General features: G+C 47.1%; 1 protein-coding gene across 2 annotated transcripts in view; it reads left to right on the forward strand.

Annotated features, from left to right (window-relative positions):
• Positions 1-21,055, forward strand: part of Epac (Exchange protein directly activated by cAMP) — a 514,493-nt gene that overhangs the window by 113,945 nt on the left and 379,493 nt on the right. For both annotated transcript variants that reach the window (XM_075681972.1, XM_075681973.1), the window contains exon 3: positions 5,556-5,698. In XM_075681972.1, the coding sequence (XP_075538087.1) occupies positions 5,556-5,698 (143 nt within the window). The remainder of the gene's footprint in view (positions 1-5,555; positions 5,699-21,055) is intronic.

Below are 21,055 nucleotides of genomic sequence, written 5' to 3' on the forward strand. Positions count from 1 at the left end.
GACGCGCTCAGAAATAGACTGCTGTAGCTCGACACACCTCCATGGTGGTTCACCTTATTGAACTACTAGATTAATCCCGCTAAAGCAACGAAGCAACCGGTCCACAACGCTTGTCACTTGAGCGTCAAATTAGTATGGCTCATACCTAGATATTTTAAGGTTTAATCACATTTCCTTGTTATGGGATTTACGCAGTGTCAAAATGCATAGAGGGCGCTTACTCTTGCCTTTGTGGGCGGCAGAAGAAAATAGCGGAAAGTGTCGGATGGTCGTGGTGGGGCGTGCCACGGAACCTGCTTCGTATCTGCTTCCGAAATGAAACGATGAAAGCAGCAGCCTGCTTCGAAGTTGTCTCCTGAAGGAAATTGTACAGTTCAGACAAGGTTGATTTCAGAAGGGTTTTGTGTCATTGCAACTAGACCCTATGTAGCCAGCGATTTCGACCGTTAACAAGATTTGCATCGCCCAATCAAATCTTCATTTTCATAATAACACCAGTTATGGATCCGCTCATCTTTTGGTGTGTTTTTTCGTCGATTCATTCGTATTGTGCGCCACAAGACCAGCTCTTTCACGAAAAACTCCGTTATTGCTTCGGCTGGGGTGCGTTCATGGCGTGTGAATGTTTCTCCAACATTAGTAACAGTCACGAAGCACCAACGGTAGCCACAAAGCATTGTATAGTATAAGCTCAACGACGGCTGAGGGATTTGGTGTGGTGCCATGGCGAAAAGACGGGAAGGACAAAGACGAAGGGTAGGAAATGACAGGAGCGCTGACTCTCAACTAAACTTCGAAGTGTTCCAAATTTTTTTGCCTTCAGTATGACAGCGTCAGTCAACCATCTATCGCATTAACACGCAAGGAAATATAATATTTTCAGTATTCTTGCGTGCCTGACTGTCCCTGGTCCAGTACTCTGCACATCACTTGTCTCTCAGCATTGTATCGCGGGCAGACACAGATAATGTGTGCGAGCGTCTCGTCGATGTTACATGTGTAACAGTAACAGACTGGAAAGACACAACACAATGGTATGTGCTCCCGCTTTTTGTCCTGTTTTTCATCCCTTCCATATATATATATATATATATATATATATATATATATACACACAACATGAATCCCCTAGTCTAACGTCGCGTCATATTGCTGTTGTAATCAATATCGTTGTTGTAAAAGCACTGGCATCGAAGCGCCAACAAGCGACGTCAAAGTCATGGCATCCAAAAGCGATTTTCTATACTCCGTTCCATACATAGCAGTCAACGCTGTGGAAGCTATACGCAAGATGTTCTGCCAAGAAAATTTATCATTCCTCGCGTTCCGTCCATGCTTGGCTCCGCGCCAACGGCGTTCGCTCGCGCGAGCATGCACGTGAGGCTAGTCGCTACGGGTTGCAAATAAAAATCCCGAAAAGAACGACAAAAATAAAAATGTTCTAAAACAATGAATTAGCAGCCGTATACCGCAATGGGTTCGTTTCTAAGGATTAAAACTTGTTTCATTCAATACGGAGCCTACGTTAAATAAAAGAAACAGTCGCGCACAATTGCGGTCAAAAAACGTCGAACTATATTCATATGCGAACGAAGCCGCTGCAAGAAGTCTCTCTAGCCTCCACAGCGTTGACTGCTATGTACGAAACGGAGCATAGGTCACTCGCAGCGTTTTACAACAGAGGGTCGTCTTTGACACGGAAAAGGAGAAAAGCTTTCCGTGGGCGCATAGACGGAATAAGACGCCAGCGGATTCTTTGGCCCGCGTCATTGTTGAAGCAGCATCATGTGATGCTTACATCACGTTGTAAATGATAATAAAAAAAATGACCAGGCTTAGCTTGGTTAAGCCAAGAATGCGTTGCATATTGCGCGGTCAGGTGGTGGCTGCGGCCGCGCGCGACCGCGCCAGTTGGGGCCCAGCTTTTCTCCGTGACGTCACGCGCCGGCGCAGCGCCCCTAGCGGGAGGAGCGGGAGTCAGGTGGTGGCTGCGGCCGCGCGCGACCGCGCGAGTTGGGGCCCAGCTTTTCCTCCGTGACGTCACGCGCCGGCGCAGCGCCCCTAGCGAGAGGAGCGGGAGTCAGGTGGTGGCTGCGGCCGCGCGCGACCGCGCGTGTTGGGGCCCAGCTTTTCCTCCGGCTGTCGTGACGTCACGTCACGTGGTTGCGCTAAAGGTCAATGGTGGCTGCCCGGCCGTGCCCAAGGGCTGAACTGAGTGATTGCAATATGCAACGCATAAAAACAAACCTGTGACAACCGCCATAGGAGAGTATCAGACCGGAGCACTGCAACGAGGGCTGTAGTATGCCGTTATAGAAGTTGGCCGTTAGAAGAACCAGCCACTAAGATATCGCGGAAGATTCAAATTAATGTTGGAAACCCCAACGATGCGACAGCTCAGCTGTAATGGGAGTGTATTTTTCTTATCTGCCTCTACTGACCTTACTTTCGAAGCCATCGAGTTCTGTAAATGCATGAGGGTAGCGCTTTTCGGTGCACATGCGTAATCATTGCATATTCTTGCTTTCATTTCATACTGTTGCTGTTAATTTTCATTTAAGCAAATATAACGAACGTGCCTTGCTTACTTCACCAGCGACACCGGGGATACACATTATGAGCCTCGCGTAACGTATGAACTCAGAAAAAGAAACGAGGCTTCGATACACATTTGTAGCTCTACTAGTTAAGCCAGGAAAGCTTTGCCACACATTGCGCTTAGCATGAGCCACATTCCCACCAAATATAAGCTTAGTCTAACGTACAGTTACCTCGCGACGTTGGCATACATAGCTCAAAACGGCCGCATGACACTCTAAAGTGTTAATTTTTTTTTTCGGAGGCTATACTTGATCCATACGCATTTAACTTCGCACACAGATTAGCCATAACGTTATCCTCATTTTCGCTAAGTTTGGCCTCGTTAAAGTTCGTAGTTCTACCAGTGAAACGGGCTATGATCTTAGCCGCTAGCAAAACACGTTCATAACGCTCTGAAGCATTTGCATATGTAAATTATTGCAAAGGCCTCTATCAACCTACCCATTTCGAACTTTGCCTGCACATCACTCATAACCTAGCCCTTACATTCGCCAAACCTAAATAAGGTGCCTAATTTACACCACCGAGGACACTGCGGAAACGTACTACAAACCTCATATAATGCATGAAAGCGCCGGAAAAAAAACGAGAAATTAGCAATTATTTGCAAATATATTTAAACCAGAAACGTTAAAATTTCGTTGCACATTGCACTTGTCATCAAACATGAACATGGTGTAACGTAATGCAGTATTCTCTCGGGAAGTCGGAAAAACACTTACGATAATGACCACGTAAACGCTTTGATGCATTTGTTAAAGGAATTACTTTATGAAGACTGCGTTTGGTTAACATGCATTAAACTTTGCGCATAAGTTTTCCATAGCATTTCCCCCATTTTCGTTAAATTAAATCTCAGAGGCGAATATGTAGTTATGCTAGTCCGGCGGCATAATATTTGCACCGTTGGTAAAACACACTCATTACATTCCCGAGCACTTGCATGCGTAATTCATAGCGAAATCCGCAATCAACACACACACTCATGAACTTTTAGTACACGTTACTTATAATCTTCCCGTTATTTTCGACAAATATAGCCATGGCGCCTTGGTTATATTGCCGAGTACGCCGGAGAAACCAACGACAAACGTCGTGTAGCTCATGAAAATAGGACGAAAAAAAGGACTGGGTAAATATTTTCAAGGCTCTTACATAAACCAGGACTCCCTCCCCCAACGCCTTTCTCCCGCCCCTATTTCCATCTGCATTTTCACTAATTTTAAACTCGGTGTCTTGTACAGTGATATTAGGATCTCTGAAACCTTGCGAATAACGTCACTATGACGCTCCGGAAAGCTCGAATATTCTATGATGACTGTAACTATACCACACAAATTCAAAATTTATCTCTCGGCACTCACAACATGCTTCCTATTTAAGTAAGATAATAACTACGAGCCATTATTCCCTGAAGAGACCGGGAAAACCAACGCATATAACGCATGAAAACTTGGAGAGAACGAGGGTCCAGTAATTGTTTTGAAGCACATAATTGACCCACACACTTGAATCTTTCCGTACGCGTCAATCGTAGAATGTGCTCGATTTTCTCCAAATATGAAGTTGCTACCGCTTGAGTCCTGTCACAGACGCAGCGAAACTTTGTGAGCCTTTCATATTACGCTTTTAAACATGCGAAAAGGGCAGGCTTAGTAATTTTTATTTAACGCCTCACACAATTAAAAATTTTGTTGCGCGTCACCCCTAACATTTCCTACATTTCCACAATATGTAAAATTCGTGAGTGATCTCGGTTATTTCCTTTTTCTTGAAAACCATGAAAACAGGCATGTAAAATTTATGCGCGCTCTGGCCGCACTGAGGTCAGCGAGGGCACTGTTTCAGGTTTTAAGTTCAACAGAGTGGCAAAAACGGCTGTACACTGAATGGGTGTTCGTATAGTGCTACAATCGCTATTGTGCTGTGTTAGTCGGCGGTGACAGTGACTCGCTGTGGTTGTCTGTCTGTGCTCCCTTTCTTCTTTACTTCCTCGTCCTCTGTTCCCCCTTGCAGGATAGCATACCGTATTTTCACTGCTAGTTAACCTCCCTGATTTTCCCTTTTGTTCTGCCTCACTAGTCGCACTGACGGCTTCGCTGTAAAACTAACTTCGTCTGTTTACATTCTAAGCGCATTAATAGACAGAGTTGTGTACAATAACCTGTAAGACTGTTGACAACCTTCACTCTTGCGAGGATTGGATTGGACAAGCTTCAATAAAGGTCCTGTTGTGAATATATTTCGTAATAGAAATCTTTATTAACGGTATTCCGGTAAACGAAAGTGAACTTGGCGTTTTGCCGGATCAGCGGAGATGCAAACGTGAACGGCCTGCACGGTGCAGCAACTCGATAGTGCAGAGCTTGGACATACAAACACAGAGCTAATATTACAGTAACCAAGTGTATTTTACTTCGCTGCTGGTGTAAATTTTGGGCAGCAACACGATTACACGACTGCTGAAAATTTTCACCTGCAGCAAAGTAAAATGCGCTTTGTTATTGCAGTATTAGCTCTGTGTTCGTATGGTTGAGCTCTGCTCCACCGGGTAGCTGCACCGTGCAGGCCATTAACGTTGGCGCCTCCGCTCATCAGGTAAAACACCAAGTCCGCTGGCGCTTACCGGAACACTGGACTCGCTAAAACCCTCCAACATTGGCCTCTTCACCAAGAGCTCTATCACGTACCCGAATATTTGGAAAGATTGGTTGCGCTTTGTAGACTATCACAAGGAAGTAGACGGGACAGGCGCAAACTAACAACTGAGGTTTATTCGAGGAAAACACGCGAATAAGTAGTGTTTTCCTCGAATAAACCTCAGTTGTTAGTTCGCGCCTGTCCTGTCTTCTTCCTTGTGATCGTCTACAATGCGCAACCAATCTTTCCAAATACAATGAACCAACTTGTCTAACAACGCATTCTGCTAAAGTACCCGAATATGTTGTGTGCAGTCCCGGGGACCGGACCGAGGACGACTTGGAGTCCATCTACGGCCGGTTGCGCAGCATCAAGGCCTTCCACCGGCTGCACCCAGTGCTGCTGCAGCAGCTGTGCTTCTACGGATACTACGAAGACCTCGACAGGGGTGTCACGCGTGAGTACACAACGTCTTTCGTTTGCTCCATTTGTCGCCTGCGAAGTCCTCGCAATTGTGCCGCTGTTCGCAAATCTCATGGTGGAGTTGTACGGCGGCCGAACTGGTTCGTATACACTGAGATTGATAAACTCCGTTTCTTCTTACGGGTACAGTGAAGGAAAGCCACCGGTACGATGGAATTGCTAGTCTATATGGCACATGTTTTAATCTGCATAACTTCAGTGCTGTTCATCGAAAATTGCCTATTTTGCAGCTCACTTAACCGTTGTAGGATTTTAGTAACAACGTTAGATGCAGCTGCACCGAACTAAATCAAGGCTTTTGTTCAAATATTCCAGTCGAATAATAATAATAATAATTGTATTATTATTATTAGTCGTAGTCGTAGTAGTAGTAGTAGTAGTAGTGTAGAAGCACGTACAGAACAATATATATATATATATATATATATATATATATATATATATATATATATATATATATATATATATATATATATATATATATATATTTAGTTATTTATTTATTTATTTATTTATTTATTTATTTATTTATATAGATACCCCAGAAAGTGAATGGGGAAACGGCGCCGCAGTTGTATTTTCATACACTTTCATTTACATTAATTTATTATTTATTCCATTCAATTTGTACTTACAGGCAATTTCCCCTATGTTGTCCTTGGTGTCTTTGTTGGCTTCTTATGCTATGTATATATTACTCTAGTTTTTTTTGTGTGTGTGTTACATGCGCTTAGTTAAAGAAAATACGTTAAATTTATCTCACCTGACACACTACTTTCACCTTATGTTGCGCGTTATTCCAACAGATCTACATCACACTTTATTTCCTTCCTTTGCAACCCCTAGTTCCCCCACCTCAGTGGAGGGTAGCAAACCTGAAACTCGCGTCTAGTTAACCTCCGTGCCTTTTTCTCCCTGTCTCTCCCTCTCCTGGTACGGTGACGCCACGTCCACCTTATTTCAATACAATAACGTGATAGTTTGATAGATAAAGGCATAAAGACGTAAAGAGATACAGACCTTTATGAAAAGCTCCTTGGGTACACGTTAAAAAACACAAGGTGATCAAAATTAGTCCGGAGTCCGGCACTACGGCGTGCCTCATATTCATATCGCGGTTTTGGCAAGTAAAACCCTAAAATTTATTGTTTACTTTTAGTCTTTTTTACTAGATTACATTGCCAGGATACCTACTTTAAGCTCTCTTTTTATTTTTTTATGTCGTGGTTTCTATTTTTTAAGGAACACACTTTGCAAGCGCAGTCTGGAGAGCTTGCAGTGAATGTTTCTAGTCGGGAAATTATTTTTTGGAAGAAAGACAACAGGGTGGCTATAACACATATATCCCATACAGCATTCAGACCAGTACATGTCTCGCGGAAAAATTAAATGTGCCTTTGAAGCGCCAGTACATGTTGCAGTACAAGGTATGTAAACCCTCACGTAAATTTATTGCGGTTAACAGTACGGTCCTTTGGATCAACTCTCTCTTAGGCACTCTCATAAAGATGCTTGCTCAGTGGCGCGAAAAATTTGTACCTGTTTATCACATATTTTGTTGATAAATTTTAGTACATTACGTTATTTTTCACTCGTTTAATTCTTCCCAATTGTTTCATTCTAACAAAGAAGCAGGCATATTTCTTTTAATGCTGTCCTATTCTTGGTCAATCCCCCACAGTGGGTATGCATAATCACTCAATGAAAACAAGACCAAAAAAGATTGTAACTAGGATGAGGTTAACTATGCCAGTTCTTTGTGCTCTAAAAGCATTTTTCACAATCTTTTTGAACTGTCAATTGAAATGTCGGTCATATTACCACCGCATGACCAGTTAAGCCGCGTAATTCAGTTTTCCTTTGCTATGTCACCAGCTGTCTCTCTCTCTCTCTCTCTCTCTCTCTCTATATATATATATATATATATATATATATATATTGTGGTCTCCTCGCGATGCTCACGCGGCGCGCACGCTCCGATTCCGCGCGCGCCGGACGACCACCGCGGTTTCGAGCACTCCGAGCCGCCATGCGTGCAGGGCACCGCGTCCGCGCCTGCTCCGGTCCCCTCCGTGTGCCGACGCGCAGCTGCGCGCGTACGCGCCCCGCCGGTCCCAGCTTAGGGGAAGGCGAGACCACGCGCGCAGCAAGGGAGACCCTAGGCAAAGCTCTCGAGAAGCCAGAAAGTACATTTATTAAACTGGCACTCAATACAAACACACGTTTTAACATCACATCCGAATCTGAAGCTAATTAAGACACAAAACATGGCCAAATGGTCGCCGGTGGCCACTAAAGGCGCACCGCGACAGAGAGAGAACAAAGAAACGAGAAACAAAGAACAAAGAACCCCAACAGTAAGAAGTTACCTATCCTTCGGTCAGCGCCTGCCATTGCGCGCCCCACAGCAGAGAAAAGGGAAATAGAAAGAAACGACAGACGAACAGACGGGGGCACGATCGGCAGACGCTGCCTCAGGACATCGCGACGACGGAATAGTGCGCGCGCGCCCTCCGAGGCAGGGACCCCGACGAGCCGAAGTGACGATCGGCCGGCGGCGGACAAAGGGGGCCGCCGCCGGCAGAGAGTGAGAGAGAGTAAAACATTTTGGAACACGTACGCACCTTCCGACGCCCCGATGTGGTCTCCCAGGGCCCTGTCTTGCGCGCGCTTACCCGGAGTGTACGCAAGCAGGACCCGAATCCCGCCAAAATGTCGGCCAATGGGGAATGCCTGTTGAGCTTCCCGATGACAGCAGAGTGACAGTGTTTTATGACCCGCTGCCACCCCGTCCAGGCAAGGAGGAGAGGGACACGGAGCCCCCGGGAACACAACGCAATGGCTCCACACAACCACCACGAGAGCCCGAAAAACGCCGCGAGAGCCAGAAACCCCACAATATATATATATATATATATATATATATATATATATATAAGCCTCTAATCCTACAGCTAGAATAGAACTGGCAGAACTTTCTAAGCTAATAAACAAGCGTAAGACAGCGGACATCAGGAACTATAATATGGATAGAATTGAACAGGCTCTCAGGAACGGAGGAAGCCTAAAAACAGTTAAGAAGAAACTAGGAATAGGCAAGAATCAGATGTGTGCGTTAAGAGACAAAGCCGGTAATATCGTTACTAATATGGATGAGATAGCTCAAGTGGCTGAGGAGTTCTATAGAGATTTATACAGTACCAGTGGCACCCACGACGATAGTGGAAGAGAGAATAGCCTAGAGGAATTCGAAATCCCACAGGTAACGCCAGAAGAAGTAAAGAAAGCCTTAGGAGCTATGCAAAGTGTTGCGTTTCGCCTGCGACACGTGGTTTTGCCGGCGCGACTGCGGCGGGGCGGCAGACATTTTGGCCCGATCGTCGTCGCCGCAACACTCATCGCCAGGTGTTTCCAGGCGCGACTGCGGCGATGCGACCGCCTAGGGATCATCCTCGCATTCCAGTCATTGTGCCCGAAACAGGCGATGCCAAAGCAGGGATCTCATTCCAGTCATTGTGCCCGAAACAGGTGATGCCAAAGCAGGGATCTCGTTCCAGTCATTGTGCCCGAAACAGGCGGTGCCAAAGCAGGGACCATCCTCTCATTACAGTCATTGTGTCCGACCGGCAGCGCCACGACAGGGTGCTACGAGATCGTGCTCGACATGGTGCTACGGCATCGCTACGACAGTGTGCGTCACCATTAGCCCATTGTACATTCACGTGCTCGTCTTTTGAGGGGTTCCTTCTTGCCCTCAACTGCGAGAGTATAAAAACAGCTGCCCCCGGACGCCAAAAGGAGGGCTCCGATTTCTTCTGTTGAGTGAAGTGCTCTCCCGTCTCTCTACTTCGGTCAAACCTGACCACCAACTCTTTGCGATGTTAAAATAAACAAGTTGTTTCGTTGTTACCAGTCGACTCATGCTTTGCCGGGACCTTCGGATGCTTCCAGTTGTACCCCAGGCCGCCAGGCCAACGCTACCCTTGGGGCTTGCGACCCAGGTACAACCACGGGCGTCAGCGCCGAGTTCCCAACAGATCGTACCAGCGGTCGGATCCAAACATCTGGTTGCCAGCGGTGAGATCGCGACAACGGAGGCCAGCAGCAAAGAGATGCAGTTGACAGTATGCTGAGCAGCTCAACGACGATCCGGGAGCAGTGCAACGAGCCCTGTGTGACGACTGGTTGCCTGCAGCGGAACGACTGCGCGGAATTCCTGCCTGCGAGGTTTGGTGAGTGCGGGACTTTCTTCTTCTGAGCTTTGCCAGGCTTTTTGTTAGTGTCAGAAACAGAGCTGGTAATTGTGGTTGTCGTTGCTGCCGGGTTAGTTTGCGGCAAGACAATAGTAAGCAGTAGAGAAAGCAGCATTCAGAGCAGCCATGGATTTGAAGTCGTTGCGCAAACCGAAATTGTTAGAGCTTGCAAGAGAGTTGGGTCTGGATGTCTCGGACAAACTCAGAAAACCAGAACTGCTAAAGGCTATTCTTGAGTTAGAGGCTGAGGATGACGAGCTGTCGGAATGCCTTGAGACTATTGAGGAGAGGTCAAAAAGACAGGAGCGCGAACTTAAAGAGCAAAAAGAGAAATATGAGCGCGAACTTAAAGAGCAAAAAGAGAAACAGGAGCGCGAACTTAAAGAGCAGAAAGAAAAAGAAGAGCGTGACCGTCAACACGCTTTGGAAATGAAGCGTCTTGAGGTAGAGATGGAACGCGCTCGTAATGGAAGTCAGGCACACGGTGCAGGAGAACGCGTATTGTTCAAAATGACTGACCTGATGCGGCCGTTTAAGCTTGGAGAGGACATTGGTTTGTTCCTGGTTAACTTTGAGCGAACGTGCGAGAAGCAGGGGTTCTCTCGGGAAACGTGGCCACAGCGCTTGCTCACTTTGTTACCCGGCGAGGCGGCCGACGTAGTCGCTCGCTTGGATAGAGAGGAGGCAGAGGATTTCGACAAAGTAAAATCGAGTCTGCTAAAAAAGTACCGGCTGTCTGCGGAGGCGTTCCGTCGGAAGTTTCGGGAAAATGAGAAAGGCAAAAGTGAGTCATATACAGAGTTTGCGTATAGGCTTATGTCGAACATGCAGGAGTGGCTCAAAGAAGAGAAAGCGTTTGGTGACCACGATAAAGTTCTGCAGTGTTTCGGGCTAGAACAGTTTTATAGTCGGTTACCGGAGAACGTGCGATACTGGGTCTTGGATAGGCCAGACGTTTGTACGGTGGCTAAAGCCGCTGAGCTAGCCGAGGAGTTTGTGACGCGTCGGGCTCGCGGAGCTAAGGACGGTCAAAAGGGTGAATTTGGCTCGAAGTTTGAGAGGCCGAAGTTCACACCCATGAGAGCAAAGGGGGACACGCGTAGTGCGGATGCGAGCGAAAGCAGTCCGACCAAACGTAAAGAGACGGCGGCAGCCAAACGCAGAAAGCGGTTCGAGATGAGGCGAGCGCGCTTGTGTTATACGTGCCAGAAGCCGGGTCACTTTTCGGCGCAGTGTCCGGAAACAACACCAAAAGTTGTTTTTTTTTCAATAGGCAGCACTGACGAGAACATGAAGCTTCTCGAGCCTTACATGCGAGACCTCCTCGTGAACGGGAAAGAGTGCCGAGTGCTTCGCGATTCCGCAGCAACGATGGATGTAGTTCACCCGTCTTACGTAGAACCCCATATGTTCACGGGCGAGTGCGCATGGATCAAGCAAGCCGTGGAAGCTCATAGCGTGTGTCTGCCGGTAGCAAAAGTGCTTATTGAAGGACCTTTCGGAGCGCTTGAGACAGAGGCGGCAGTGTCATCTATGCTGCCACCCCAGTACCCGTACCTATTTTCAAACAGGTCCGATCACCTCCTGCGCGAGAAGGGGCTTTTGTTTGGTGAAGCTAGTGTTCAGGCCTTAACCAGATCGAAGGTTCGGGAGCTCGCTGCAAAGGCGGTAGTTGCGGGGCCGACGTTATCGAACAATGAAAAAGGGTCAGAGGCGCAGCAAGCTGATATTCAGAGCACGCCCGAACAGAATAAAATTGAGTCTGTAGCGTTGAAGGCGCCAGATACTGGAGAGGAAAATCCCGACGCGGGAAAGTTAGAAGAGCTATCTACTGATTTGCTCATCGCGCCTACGTCAGACGGACTTGATAGGTTGCTAAAAGTCAGCCGGTCGGCTTTGATAGCCGAGCAAAAAAAGGATGGCAGCCTGGAAAACGTGCGCTGCAATGTCAAAGAAGGTATCGCCAGGAAAACTGCGCGTTTTGTGGAAAGAGGTGGAGTCCTGTACCGGAAGTATCTAGACCGCCGAGGAGTGGAGTTCGATCAGCTGGTCGTGCCTCAATGCTATCGTCAGGATCTGTTGCGCTTGTCACACGGGGGTTCGTGGTCCGGACACCTAGGAGTTAAGAAAACTAAGGACCGTCTCTTGCAAGAGTACTATTGGCCAGGGTGTTTTCGGGACGCAGACCATTTCGTGAGGACATGTGACACTTGTCAGCGGGTGGGCAAACCAGGGGACAAATCGAGGGCGCCGTTGAAATTGGTACCTATCATTACGGAGCCTTTTAGACGGCTCGTTATTGATACTGTGGGACCTCTGCCGGTAACAGCCACGGGGTACAGACACATTTTGACTGTGATCTGCCCAGCGACAAAGTTCCCTGAAGCAGTGCCGCTTAAAGAACTCAGCTCAGTTGAGATAGTTAATGCACTACTATCCATATTTGCGCGAGTTGGTTTCCCTGCGGAAATCCAATCAGATCAGGGCACAGTGTTTACTAGCGCTTTGACGACAACTTTTCTCGAAAGGTGTGGGGTAAAGCTGTTACACAGCTCAGTGTACCACCCACAGTCGAATTCCGTTGAGAAGCTCCACTCCGTCATGAAGCGCGTGTTGAGAGCGTTGTGTTTTGAACATCGAACTGACTGGGAGCTGTGTCTGCCTGGGGTGATGTTTGCTTTAAGGACCGCGCCGCATGCGGCTACGGGGTTTTCGCCAGCTGAACTGGTGTACGGTCGCTCGCTTCGATCTCCGCTTCGCATGCTTCGAGAATCATGGGAAGGTAGGGGCGACGACCCAGTCATGGTGGAGTACGTGCTTAAGCTCCTCGAACGCTTAAGAAGGGCACAGGAGTTGTCAGGTGAAGCAATGACAAAGGCCCAGCAGAGGGCCAAGGTTTATTATGATCGGACAGCCAGGGCCCGTCGTTTTGAGGTTGGCGATGAGGTCATGATATTGCGCACATCGCTAAACAACAAACTAGACGTGCAGTGGGAGGGCCCAGCACGAATTGTTCAGAAACTGTCGGACGTTAACTACGTGGTAAGTCTGCCAGGAAAGCGGAAAGCACAGCAAGTTTACCACTGTAATCTGCTCAAACCTTATAGACAAAGGGAAGCAGTGGTGTGCATGATGGTAAACGTTCCTGAAGAGCTTCCGGTCGAGCTTCCGGGACTAGGCTCAGTGACGAACAGGGAAGACACCGGTCAAGTCATTAGTGACCTTATCAGTAAAGCACCGCTGTCGCCCGAGCAGAAAACCGAACTACACCAGCTATTACAAGAGTTTCAAGGTCTGTTCTCTGAGAGGCCTGGTAGGACTTCTGTACTTACTCATGATATAGAACTTACCTCCCCAGAGCCAGTACGATCCAAGGCGTATCGGGTGTCACCCCGCCAGAGCGATATTATGGAGGCTGAGGTAAAGAAAATGCTACAGCTCGGTGTTATTGAGGCAGGTGAGAGTGATTATACCTCCCCTTTGATTTTAGTTGAGGTACCGGGCAAGGAACCTCGTCCTTGCGTCGACTACCGCAGGCTTAATTCCATCACTAAGGATCAAATTTATCCGATCCCTAACATCGAGGAGCGCCTTGAGAAAGTTAGTAGCGCTCAGTTTATTTCCACCCTAGATCTTGTCAGGGGTTATTGGCAGGTTCCACTCACAGAAGAGGCTAGTAGGTATGCGGCGTTCATTTCACCAATGGGAACATTCCGTCCTAAAGTGTTGAGTTTTGGTTTGAAGAACGCGCCATACTGTTTTTCAAGCCTCATGGATAAAGTGTTGCGGGGACAGCAAGAATTCGCTTTACCGTATCTAGACGACGTAGCGATATTCTCCGCATCCTGGTCTGAGCATATGACACACTTGCGGGCAGTGCTAACCCGCCTGCGCGAAGCAGGCTTGACAGTCAAGGCTCCTAAGTGCCAGTTAGCACAGGCCGAGGTTGTCTACCTCGGTCACGTGATTGGTCAGGGTCGTCGCCGCCCCTCTGAAATAAAAGTGGCCGCTGTGCGAGACTTTCCGCAACCGCGCACCAAGACCGATATTCGGTCGTTCTTGGGTGTCGCCGGCTACTATCAGAGGTACATCCCTAGGTACTCTGATATCGCGGCTCCCCTGACGGATGCTCTAAGAAAGACAGAGCCTCAAACAGTCGTCTGGGACGAGACAAAGGAAAGAGCTTTTAGCGCCCTAAAGAGTGCCCTAACAGGCCAGCCTGTGCTACGATCGCCAGACTATACAAAAGGGTTCATTGTTCAGTGCGATGCTAGTGAGCGAGGCATGGGCGTTGTACTGTGCCAACGGGAAAATGGAGAAGTAGAACACCCCGTCCTGTATGCTAGTCGTAAGCTGACCAGTCGTGAGCAGGCGTATAGCGCCACCGAGAAAGAGTGTGCGTGTCTCGTGTGGGCCGTTCAGAAATTGTCATGCTATCTAGCCGGCTCGAGGTTTATCATTGAGACGGATCACTGCCCTCTCCAATGGCTGCAGACCATCTCTCCCAAAAATGGCCGCCTCCTGCGCTGGAGCCTCGCTTTACAACAATATTCCTTTGAGGTGCGTTACAAAAAGGGGAGTCTCAACGGTAACGCCGATGGCTTAAGTCGAAGCCCCTAACGAAGGAATCAGCCTCAAAATTGTTGGTTACTGATGTTTTTCTTCCTGAGGCAGGATTTTTTTTAACATATTGCTTTTGTTTAGTGTTTCAAAGTGATGATATGCTTTCTAGTGCAATTTTTCAATTTGTGGACGCGTTCTGAGTGATGCTAGACTACTGTAAGGAACTAGGCAGTGGTATAAAAAGGGGAAAGAGCCTGGCAGGGCTTAGTGAGGGTTGTGCCGTGCTTGCTGACTGAGCGGTTGAGTTTCAGCGTAGTTCTAACGCTTGCCGGGAACGAGAACAAAAATGTGAACTCTCCCGAAGTCACTTTGCAGTGTCCCGTGCGAACCTGAACGAGAGAACGAGGCCTTCTCTGTGCGCTGCGCTCAAGAAACGTCGAGGGACGCCCGACTTCGGTTATGAGCATCATCGAGCGACATCCCTCCGGACAGCGGATGCAGTCCCCTGTCCATCGGGATCTCCTTCCCCCGGCGGGGCGGTCTGTTGCGTTTCGCCTGCGACACGTGGTTTTGCCGGCGCGACTGCGGCGGGGCGGCAGACATTTTGGCCCGATCGTCGTCGCCGCAACACTCATCGCCAGGTGTTTCCAGGCGCGACTGCGGCGATGCGACCGCCTAGGGATCATCCTCGCATTCCAGTCATTGTGCCCGAAACAGGCGATGCCAAAGCAGGGATCTCATTCCAGTCATTGTGCCCGAAACAGGTGATGCCAAAGCAGGGATCTCGTTCCAGTCATTGTGCCCGAAACAGGCGGTGCCAAAGCAGGGACCATCCTCTCATTACAGTCATTGTGTCCGACCGGCAGCGCCACGACAGGGTGCTACGAGATCGTGCTCGACATGGTGCTACGGCATCGCTACGACAGTGTGCGTCACCATTAGCCCATTGTACATTCACGTGCTCGTCTTTTGAGGGGTTCCTTCTTGCCCTCAACTGCGAGAGTATAAAAACAGCTGCCCCCGGACGCCAAAAGGAGGGCTCCGATTTCTTCTGTTGAGTGAAGTGCTTTCCCGTCTCTCTACTTCGGTCAAACCTGACCACCAACTCTTTGCGATGTTAAAATAAACAAGTTGTTTCGTTGTTACCAGTCGACTCATGCTTTGCCGGGACCTTCGGATGCTTCCAGTTGTACCCCAGGCCGCCAGGCCAACGCTACCCTTGGGGCTTGCGACCCAGGTACAACCACGGGCGTCAGCGCCGAGTTCCCAACAGATCGTACCAGCGGTCGGATCCAAACAAAAGGGGGAAGGCAGCTGGGGAGGATCAGGTAACAGCAGATTTGTTGAAGGATGGTGGTCAGATTGTTCTAGAGAAACTGGTCACCCTGTATACGCAATGCCTCATAACCTCGAGCGTGCCGGAATCTTGGAAGAACGCTAACATAATCCTAATCCATAAGAAAGGGGACGCCAAAGACTTGAAAAATTATAGACCGATCAGCTTACTGTCCGTTGCCTACAAAGTATTTACTAAGGTAATCGCAAATAGAATCAGGAACACCTTAGACTTCTGTCAACCAAGGGACCAGGCAGGATTCCGTAAAGGCTACTCAACAATAGACCATATTCACACTATCAATCAAGTGATAGAGAAATGTGCAGAATATAACCAACCCTTATATATAGCTTTCATTGATTACGAGAAAGCGTTTGATTCAGTCGAAACCTCAGCAGTCATGGAGGCATTACGGAATCAGGGTGTAGATGAGCCATATGTAAAGATACTGGAAGATATCTATAGCGGCTCCACAGCCACCGTAGTCCTCCACAAAGAAAGCAACAAAATCCCTATAAAGAAAGGCGTCAGACAGGGAGATACGATATCTCCAATGCTATTCACAGCATGTTTACAGGAGGTATTCAGAGGCCTGGAGTGGGAAGAATTGGGGATAAAAGTTGATGGAGAATACCTTAGCAACTTGCGATTCGCTGATGATATTGCCTTGCTTAGTAACTCAGGAGATCAATTGCAATGCATGATCACTTACCTGGAGAGGCAAAGCAGAAGGGTCGGTCTGAAAATTAATCTGCAGAAAACTAAAGTATTGTTTAACAGTATCGGAAGAGAACAGCAGTTTACGATAGGTAGCGAAGCACTGGAAGTGGTAAGGGAATACATCTACTTAGGGCAGGTAGTGACCACGGATCCGGATCATGAGACTGAAATAACCAGAAGAATAAGAATGGGCTGGGGTGCGTTTGGCAGGCATTCTCAAATCATGAACAGCAGGTTGCCTCTATCCCTCAAAAGGAAAGTGTATAACAGCTGTGTGTTACCAGTACTCACATATGGGGCAGAAACATGGAGGCTTACGAAAAGGGATCTGCTGAAATTGAGGACGACGCAACGAGCTATGGAAAGAAGAATGATGGGTGTAACGTTAAGGGATAAGAAAAGAGCAGATTGGGTGAGGCAACAAACGCGGGTAAACGACATCTTAGTTGAAATCAAGAAAAAGAAATGGGCATGGGCCGGACATGTAATGAGGAGGGAAGATAACCGATGGTCGCTAAGGGTTACGGACTGGATTCCAAGGGAAGGGATGCGTAGCAGGGGGCGGCAGAAAGTTAGGTGGGCAGATGACATTAAGACGTTTGCAGGGACGACATGGCCACAATTAGTACATGACCGAGGTAGTTGGAGATGTATGGGAGAGGCCTTTGCCCTGCAGTGGGCGTAACTAGGCTGATGATATATATATATATATATATATATATATATATATATATATATATATATATATATATATATATATATATATATATATATATGTGCGTGTGTGTGTGTGTGTGTGAATTTTGCCTAACGGCAATGGCGTACGTGATGTACAACTGCTTTCTTCGATATACACCAGTTAGAAGCTGATAAGCGGACTTGTAGTGCCCGGCCGTCAGTCTTTTATGCGCCGTAGTGGTCGTCGTGTGATCCCATCGTCATCGTGAGGTAACTTTCTCCATGTCTCGACAAATGAAACTTTGCGCCCATCCCCGTTAGTTTACATATTGCACTATTCGCCGGTCCGACGTCGCACCTATAACAATTTGCATGGCCTAATGAAACGCGACCGGCTGGTTACGAATCGCGTCGCGTTGTGATATCCGCTTCCAATAATTAGCAGTCACCAGCGTACTAACGGCACGCCGGATGCCTCCCTACGAGCTACACTGAAAACCGCAGCAGGCCTGCGGGCATTTACAAGTGTGGTCGCACGGTCGTAGGAGTACAGTCGTTTCACGGTCGAAAGGACTTCAGGGTAAATGTCCCAAATTAAAGCGGATCAGCAATGAAAACATATCCATTCATCTCAAATTCATAGCTTAGTGTCAGTTTTCAAAAGCACGTCCTTACAATCTATGACAAAAAGCTTCGATGTTCCAACCTACCTAGAAAGTATTGGTGTGCTAGTTGCTTTACCATTATTAATGTAAACGCAGTGTACGTGTTTGTAAAAGGGCGATTTTGTGTTCGTCCTTGTGTAGACAAGTGTGCTACCGTCAGAAGGGTAATTACATATTCCATTTATCAGTATGGCACTTTCCCTACAGCGGTGATAAGCACCGGGAGTAGTTGTGCGCAAACATCAACGCTGAGAACAAACATCAGCGCTGATAAAAAGAAATGAAGTGCTGATATCGGCCGTGACTGCAACACGAACTCATTTCGCCTATGATTTTGACGACATATTCTCTAAACTTGCTGGGCAAAGTATTCGTACTAAATGGATACGATCTAATTGCTTCTTGAGTTGGTTTCTACAATATGGACACGTGCTCTGAAGTCAATACACACCATTTATTTTGTGAGTCTTGGTAATTGCCTCACATGGTATGGCGATTTATTGCACAAGTAATGTCTGCCCATTAGAGAAACTCAGCTGATCTGAAGGAATGGCGCTCTGCAATACATTCGAGTTTTACCAACCTTGTCTCCACTAAGAGAAACACAGACATAGCAGCCCCGAGTCAATGACTGCGCCCAGCATCTCCACTGCATTGTGCTCGTTCATATGACATAGCAGCCTCAGCCGTACTACCCAACAAATGCTTACACAAGCAATGTTCTAGATAGGCCTTCAGGTGAATGCCGCTGTGTACTGTTCTCTATTAGTGCCCCTGCAAGCAGGCAAATTCATTCTATATGGCGGTTCGGATTGTCGATGACATGGTCCCTTACATGCATGAATAAGGAACAATTCCTCCAAATATGTACACGTCGTGAAGTGAACGTACAGAAGGGATTTTGGCGGTTGCAGGTTATTGTGCGAGGTGCTCGGTTTCAACGGAGGTCCGTGTATGCGCTTCAGGTACGGAGCTCATCGTGGTGTAATAAATTTCTTGAGCGATAATAATAATATTTCGGGTTTTACGTGCCAAAACCACTTTCTGATTATGAGGCACGCCGTAGTGGAGGACTCCGGAAATTTTGGCCACCTGGGGTTCCTTAACGTGCACCTAAATCTAAGCACACGGGTGTTTTCGCATTTCGCCCCCACCAAAATGCGGCCGCCGTGGCCGGGATTCGATCCCGCGACCTCGTGCTCAGCAGCCCAACACCATAGCCACTGAGCAACCACGGCGGGTTTCTTGAGCGATGTAGTTGGTTAATAGTGTTCTGAGCTCTACACCTGATGGTGTAGCAGACTTGCTCATTTTAAAATACTTTTCACTTTTAATTTCGATCACTTAATCCCCTTGACATTACTTTTATGCCACTTTAAATATGCCCTGGTAAAACCATTTTGTGATCTAGGAATGTAACATTGCAACGCAGCTCTTTCGCCGTTTTCTTTGCGGGCTGTATGCAGTATGATGGCCGGGCTGATGTGAAGGGACAAGCAAAAAAATAATCTTCTGTATTCCTCAGGTAAATTTGGAAGTGTAAAATTACTTCGAATTCAATGATATCATGAGAAGCGATGTTCCAGCCTACCCTGAAGGTATTGGTGTGCTAGTTGCTTGACCGTAATCGTTGTAAAGGCAGTGTACTTGTTTGTACAAGGGCGATTTAGTGTTCGTCCATGCGTAGACAAGTGCACTATCTTCAGAAGGGTAATTCCATTTGCCATATATCAGTGTGTTTTCCCACAGCGGTGATAAGCACAGGGAGAAATTGGGCGGGTACATCAGCGCTGAGAACAAACATCAGCGCTGATAAAAAGAAATGAAGTGCTGATATCGCTTTTGATATGATTAATAAATATCGGGCCCCTCGTATAACCCTGTTTCTTCTCGTTCGAATACAATGAACAATTTTGAGAAGGATACAGTTCCAAGTTTACGTTGACTTTTTTAATCGGCTTGTGACCTGTCAGTTGCGCGATGTACTAAGAATGACAGAATGGCAGCAGACGAGGCGGCAAGCTTCTTATTGCTTAATTTGTCCTTGCGTAGCCTAAATTTACTATAAATAAATAAATACATTCATATTTTTCTTCCTAATTTATAGGACCCGTTAGAAGAATTTTGTAGAGTGCAGAGAAGTTATAAAGCAACCTTTCTCTCTTTTTTTTTTTTTGAATATAGAAGAAGGCAACAAGGAAGAGTGTTACCTGCTCGGTTCGCCCTTGAGTACATTTAAAGTGTGATGTCAACCACAGCAACTGGAATTTGGAATTTTCAGGCGCTGTCTTTAATGCGACACGCTAACTCTGTTTTGTACAACGTGGTCAGATCGTAGGGGTAGATCGCACGCTACAGAGCCATCGAGTTCTTCGTTCGAACCCACCTATAATTTCGTGAACTTATTTATTTATCTTCGCTTCCCAGGCTTTCAACGTGACGTTGCAAGCAGCCGTGATGCTACAAGGGCACCTCTATATAGTAAAACTTCGCTATAACGAAGTTGAAGCGGCAGCACTTTGTTTTATCCATTATTATGTCCATTATTGCATGTGTACTGCAATATGAATCCCTTTAAGAATTTAAAGGGGAATTTCGCTTACCTTGTTATACACATTATTTCGTTCAATTCCTTTTCATTGTTCTGAGGTTTTACTACACCTATACCTCTTAACTCCTTCGAGCTGTTCAAGACGAGGTTTCTCCAAACGAAAGAGCGCTATGCGGGGTTTCGTTGCACCTGCTTAATTCAGTCGCTGAGTGGGCTGTTTGCCATTGCTATAAGAAATTAGTATGCATTTGAGGAGGCTGCTTTAAGCAATACATGCCTCACTGAAAAAAATATATTCTGTATGCCCCATAACCCCCCCGTCCAATAATCCCAATTCGGTTGAATCCCACAGATCGAATGTTAGGCGTTTCTTTCGCTTCGTCAGCTCTCGAAAGCGAGATGGCAAGGCAGCTGACGTCGTCGCGAGCAAATCGGGCAGGTGTGCCCGCTAGTTTATTTCCATGGATGCCACATGACTAGGCAACCAGTGAAATATTATATCATGTCCTTTGTCAATTTTACGATTATGGACTTGTCCGACATCTGTGGCGAGCTGCTCATGGGA

Source organism: Dermacentor variabilis, chromosome 2 (genome assembly GCF_050947875.1).
Source record: "Dermacentor variabilis isolate Ectoservices chromosome 2, ASM5094787v1, whole genome shotgun sequence".
Lineage (NCBI taxonomy): Eukaryota > Metazoa > Arthropoda > Arachnida > Ixodida > Ixodidae > Dermacentor > Dermacentor variabilis.